The following is a 6386-nucleotide window of genomic DNA, read 5'->3' as shown; positions in this document are numbered from 1 at the left end:
CAAAACTGCTCGATGTTTGTGTCACGTAGGACGTTTTTTAAGACGATTTGCTTAAAATCGCCTAGCGGGACACCCGCCGTCACGGAAGGAATATTTCCTTCCGTTTTTCAGATCACGCGAACTCGTAGTCCGCTTGATTACTAAAACAGCACGAGATGTGCGGCAGCTAGGATTTATCTGACTTGGACTCAATCTATGTCCAATTCATTCTATCCACCGTTTGATGTAAGTACAGTTGGTCCCCGCAGTACGCTATACTCGATATACGCGAATTCCCAATACGCGATTTTTTACAACTGACAGTTTATAGCCTTGCTTGAGTTCTGATTAGTCAATTTTACTTTGTTTTGGTAGAATGAAGTTTTTAATTCGGTTCCAGTTCGGTAGTGCATCAGAGCGGATGTTAGCAGTGCACAAGTTTTCCTGAAGTTAGGGTTAGCTGAAAAGTAGGGTTAGCTTAGGGCACGACCGCGTGGTCACGCCGAGCTGGAGCTCAGGTCAGACAAATCCTAGCTGCCGCACATCTCGAGCTGTTTGAGTCAATCAAGCGGACCACGAGGTTTTTGTGTCCTGACAACGGAAGGAATTATCCCTCCCGTGGACGGCGGGTGGACATATGGCTTTTATAGCCGGTCCTAAGGGACGAGCCCCTTTATAGAAGTTCGGGTAGCGTCGGTACGCCTCTGATTACGAGTAAGGGAACAAACGTTCGACTTAGCGTAGGAGGATATACCCCGACTCGCATAGCGAAAGAAGAAGAAGAAGAAGTTTTTAACATGCACTTTTTAACAGAGAAATAATGATACAGTAGAAGAAATGCAATACTTATTAGTGATTTGGATAGAAGATATGTTAAATAAGCGGTTCCCTCTCAGTGTCAACTCTTCAATATGAGGTATAAACGATATGGCAGAGGAAATCCGCAATACGCGAAAATTCGATATACGCTATTGCGTTCGGTGTGAAAGATTCGCGTACTGCGGGGACCAACAAATCCCAGACAAATCAAATCTGAATCAAATCTTTAAAATCCGTCAAATGGGATTCGAATCTTTAGAATCCGTCTAGTGATCGAATCTTCGAATCTTCCGAATTCCGATTCTGCTAGCACTATTCGGCAGACGTATTCTGTTGCGCGCTTGTTCTGTGTGCTAATCAAATTATAGTGATCGATTGAATGGTATTTCTGTGTGTTAAGTAAATCAATTAATATCGGCCTTGCTGTACTAATCGGCCACAGAGCATGTCGTCGTTTAATTTCGGAAATACGTCCGCCCTGGGCTCAACGAGCACACCGGCCAAGCGTAAGTGATCAAAGCATTTCCTTCACAGGTTATGTTTACAAACATTCGACGGTGCTTGGGATAATCGAGTATAGTCTTTATTTATCATTTTACACATTAGTATACAAATGTTCTTTTCGAATTTACAATAACAAGTCTTAGATCGAAAAAATATTCAGAAACCGTTTCCAAAAGCGATGATTTGTAAAGAGTGGCATCAGAAAATCGTTCCACCTTCGAGCCACAAATCCGTCGGTTTACCGCAGCAACGTTTGTCCAGGATTGTCTTCCGTGGCCGCTGCCGCCTCCCGTTCCTTCGATATGTTACGCGAGTACCGACGAGTAGATCGTTGTGTGCTGCTGCTTCTCCGACGCGTGGTTTCAATCGCTTCCTGTGGACCTTCGATGTTCTGGAACCCTTTCCTAGGGCCAAAAGAAAAGAGCCGTTTCATAGTTGACGATGTTCAACTAATAGCGAGCATTAATCCATTCTCCTTACCTCTTGTAGCACATATAACCGAAGATCGCGAGGATGACTAATATGAAAACCGACGTAATTGTCACCGTAATGTAGATGTAGAACATCTGTATTTTGTCCGACAGCATATCCATACCGGAACTGGATTTGCTCTGCCACATATCGGGCACTGGAAGAGAAGAGAAACGATTCAGATCGCTGCAACGGTACTGAGCGCACTGAACACTTGCGCACCGATATAGTTGCCATTCTCATCCGTAACGCCTAATTCCGGATTCGATGCCATAGTTGTTGTGGTGCTTGTAGTGATGGTTGTCGTTGTGCTTTGCTGATAGTACAACGCAGGGGATCGTGTCGGCGGCCCAGGGAATATTATCTGTCCTTTGTCACTTAGAAACCGGTGTCCGGATTTGATGTACATACTTTTCCGTTCGTCTCTCTTTTCACCTCAGCACCAACAGTAGCATTGCATCACATAGGATTTATGTGAAATGTTTAAGTTACACTTTCAACTGAGCACAGGGGAACTGAACAGAATTACGAAACAAGATTTAAACTATAATACCATGTATTGCAACGAATAGTCCCTTCGTGGAAGAGAAGCTCGCTACACAACAGGCGGGAATCTGAAGCTCGCGAACGCGGGTGGAAGAGAGAGTGACACTTATTAGAAAGCACTAGAGAAACTGAATGTTTCCGCTTCCAAACACTATCACCGACTGATGCACCTCCAGGCCAGGCTCGTCAGACGGGACATTCGTTCAAGTACGAACAATCAAGACGCAGTCCAAACGGGTACGGGTGCGGTCCCGGAGTACTCGGGAAAGACATTCTGAGGACATGTGCTGTTTCACAAGCATGCTTATGCCGTGTTTGCGGCAAACGACTTGCAATCCAATTAGGATACAGCGTATGTAAATATGAAGGGGGAGTTTGACCGATTTTTCTAACCCGAGGGGTGCTCCTTGGCTCTGTCTCTCTCCTTGAGAGCAAAAGAGGCGTAGATCGCATGTAATAAAACACTTTCTGGGACGCTTATCCACCCTCAACAAAGGTGCCGAGACGAATCCCATCCGGTCTATCTACTCCATGGGTGCTTAATTTGTTGCGTTTTACTATATAATTGCTTGAGTATTACGTGTAATGCATTTCCCACCAATTTTAAGTTCATGTAGAAACAGCGTGGAAGAATTCTTCGAATGCGGATAATTTGTACGAAACTGAACCAGCAGACAAAAACAAAAACAATGGAGAGGTCCTGTTTCTAATACAAATAAAGCTATGATTTTTATTTTGTATCAAACACGAGTTTTCCACTTACGGAAAGAGAAGGGTTGCACATGTTGAAACCGCATGACTTCAATCATGGGAGCCTCATGGGAGCCATCCAATAGTTTTTTTTTTCCGATAGTCCACCAGCGGCTCACGTGTCCAGCAAAGTAAATGTGTGCTTAATTGAACGTAGAAACATTGATTTTAATCCTATTCACGTGTCTTCATTTATGTCTGCCTTTTTATTTCCAGCCACCGGTTTTGGTAATTTCTCTTTCGGAGGCCAAACGTCGACACCGGCCTTCGGAGCAACAGCAGCAACCGGCACCGCACCAGCGTTTGGCACGGGCACGGGAACATCCGCCTTTGGTGCAACGACTGCTCCCGCTTTTGGCGCAGCTGCAGGAACACAGCCCACCAGTACTGGGGCATTCGGTTCGTTAGGTTTCGGCGCTGGCACTGTCGGCGGAACGACCACCGGGTTCGGTGCTACCCCAGCCAGTACGGCGCCAACGTTCGGATTTGGTACAAACACGGCCACTCCTGCGTTCGGTGGTTTCGGTGCCACGGCCACCACCTCCACCGCTGGCACTGGTTTTGGTGCGTTCGGTGTCAACACGGCCACCATTTCCAGTGCTCAGCCATTCGGTGGGTTCGGTTCTACCTTCGGTACATCCGCACCAACCACTTCTGCGCCATCATTTTTTGGTGGGCTCGGTGCAACACAAACGAGTACGGCACCCGCATTCGGAGGTTTCGGTACTGGTAGCACCTTTGGGACCGGTACTAATGCATTCGGCCAACAGGGCCAGACGGGCGGTTTAGCATTTGGCCAATCAGCCTTTGGCCAACCACAGCAACAGCAGCAACAGCTCCAACAGCAGCAACAACTTACTCCGGCCCTTTCACCCGAGGAAACTTTCGTTCAATCGGTATTCAATGTGTCCATCTTCGGTGACGAACGGGACACGGTGATCGCGAAATGGAACTACCTTCAGGCGATGCTTGGAACGGGCAAATCTTTCTACTCGCAGAACGCACCCCCGGTGGATATAACACCTACGAACTTCCTGTGCCGCTTCAAGACGATGGGCTACAGTAAGCTTCCCGGCAAAGAAAACAAGGCCGGACTAGTCGGACTGACCATCAATAAAACGGTGGATCAAATTAAGTAAGTTTCTTTTGGGAGGATTTAGATGGTGTTTCCGTGGATAAATGAACCTTTAACAGCATTTTAAATATTAACATGTTAACGTAGTTGTCAAAAGTAGTATACTTTTTTATCATTTTTTACAATAATCCAAGAGAATTAGTTTCTTATTTCTCTGTATGTCATTGATAATTTCAATTCGTGTTTTTATTTTATCAAATCGAAATTCCTTAATTTTATAAAATTTTAACTTTCAAGATCATCAATTTTTTTTTTCGTGTAATACATTTTCACATGTACAAAAATTACAGTAAAATCTAGCGTTGTTGCATATTATTGAGAATGTTGTAAATCAATTATGAATGAATGAATGAATGATGATGAGTCCCACCTCTTACCCCAACACAGGTTTGAGAATGGCGGAGTTATCATAAGATATTTGTTTCAAACTTTAAAGCCAATCACGAAGTGGTGGGATCAAAGTGACCCTTCACGAAAAAGACCAGTCAGCTCTCTTTTCCTTGCGTACAGCGGTTAGCACAACTTCCAAAAGAAAGAAATCGTGGAACCACTCTCCGGAGTGCGCGACCAAAAAATGCTCTCTCCTATTCGTGTAGCCGGTATCTCCCTTGTCCAACATATGGAGGGGAGTTACCACTTTCCAGGATTGGCAAATTAAGCAAACCTTATCCGTGAGACAATTGAACGCGTCGAAAAAAACATCAATGGATGAATTAGAGGCGCCTGATTGCCCAAGAGCGACTGATGCAGTTCCTACAGAAAGATCAACTTCAAATTTCCACTTTTACGCGCGCGTGTCTCAAAGATATGTTAATATTATTGTATTGTCGATTGCCTAATATATCAAACTAATTTGATTTAAAAACCCTGTACGGAAAGATAAACTTGAATGAATAAGAAGGAAGGAATTAATTTCAAAAATTCACTATTAAACGTATTCCCAAGTACCTGTTTTTCGAAATAAAATAAGACATTTAAAAATGGAACAAACTATAAAGTGAGACATTCTATGACTCTTTTATATTCTAGAGAACAACAGCAGCAGTTCATCGTTAGCATGAATCAAGTCCTGGGCAATAAACCGAACATCACGATCGTGGTGGACAACGTCAAATCCATCAGCGACTCGAAGGTGCAGGTAGTGATGTACGTCGAAGAAAAATCGACCATTTCTAACGAAACGAAGCGCGTACTAGCAACTGAATTGGCAAGCTACCTAAATCAACCGATGCCCAAACAACAGCTTGCTTCGCTGGGCATCGAGTCGGTGCTGGCGCTAGTACTCCCGGAAGATGATCAGCTGAAGGAGTATCTCGATAATCCACCAAAAGGCATCGATCCCCGCATGTGGGAGCAGGCGAAGATGGACAATCCCGATCCGAAGCGTTTCATTCCGGTACCGATGATAGGGTTTCAGGATGTAGGTTCTGCGAGCTATACATTTCGGCGTGGAGGAGTTTAATGAATTGATTTATTTTATTTTACGGAACATTGCAGTTAAAATGGCGAATCAAGTGTCAGGAAAATGAGACTGAAATTCACGCGTCATATCTGGCAAAGGTGGAGAAAGAGATTGCTGAGCTAAAGCAGCGGCATATGAACACGACGGCCAAAATTGCCGAGCACCGCCGGAACCTGGCCGAACTGAGCCATCGGATACTTCGGGTCATCGTAAAGCAGGAAAGCACGCGCACGATGGGGCTCGTGTTGTCTCCCGAGGAGGAAATGATTCGTTCAAAGCTGGAGAATATGCACGCCCTCGTGTCAACCCCGACGCAGTTCCGGGGCCGGCTGAGCGAGCTACTATCGCAAATGCGCATGCAGCGCAACCAGTGGGCCCACGGGAACTTCTTGAACGAGTACACACTCGACAAGGACGCGACGCAAGAGATGCAATCGTTCCTTACCATGCAGCAGAAAGCGGTCGCTTTTCTAATCGATACCATCAACAAAGACATGAAGAACCTAAAGATCATCAGCGAAGGTATGACGCAGCTGGTGCAGGGTTAATCCGGCCGGTTTGGAAACAGTTGTTTTTGCTCCAGCATATCTTGCACTGCTCATCCTTTATTTCATAATAAATTTATAAATTTATCGGATAACTGACAAACCTTAAAAAAACATATTTTATTTTTTAAATTTTATTCTGTGGAGTTGGGCGGCACACACAAAAATCAAGCGT

The 6386-nt window shown here is 44.9% G+C and overlaps 2 protein-coding genes across 2 annotated transcripts; one reads left to right on the top strand and one right to left on the bottom strand.

Annotated features, from left to right (window-relative positions):
* The first annotated feature begins 1114 nt into the window (after positions 1-1114).
* LOC131267281 (probable nucleoporin Nup54) lies at positions 1115-6342 on the top strand. Its single transcript, XM_058270122.1, has 4 exons — positions 1115-1304; positions 3286-4204; positions 5234-5624; positions 5702-6342. The coding sequence occupies exons 1-4, from the start codon at positions 1244-1246 to the stop codon at positions 6212-6214; spliced, it is 1884 nt and encodes a 627-aa protein (XP_058126105.1). The 5' UTR covers positions 1115-1243; the 3' UTR covers positions 6215-6342.
* On the bottom strand, positions 1367-2427 carry LOC131267282 (uncharacterized). Its single transcript, XM_058270123.1, has 3 exons — positions 1996-2427; positions 1783-1930; positions 1367-1706 (listed from the first exon to the last, which is right to left on the bottom strand). The coding sequence occupies exons 1-3, from the start codon at positions 2180-2182 to the stop codon at positions 1541-1543; spliced, it is 501 nt and encodes a 166-aa protein (XP_058126106.1). The 5' UTR covers positions 2183-2427; the 3' UTR covers positions 1367-1540.
* Positions 6343-6386: the final 44 nt, after the last annotated feature.

Source organism: Anopheles coustani, chromosome 2, assembly GCF_943734705.1.
Source record: "Anopheles coustani chromosome 2, idAnoCousDA_361_x.2, whole genome shotgun sequence".
NCBI lineage: Eukaryota > Metazoa > Arthropoda > Insecta > Diptera > Culicidae > Anopheles > Anopheles coustani.
This window is presented reverse-complemented; position numbering and strand designations above follow the sequence as displayed.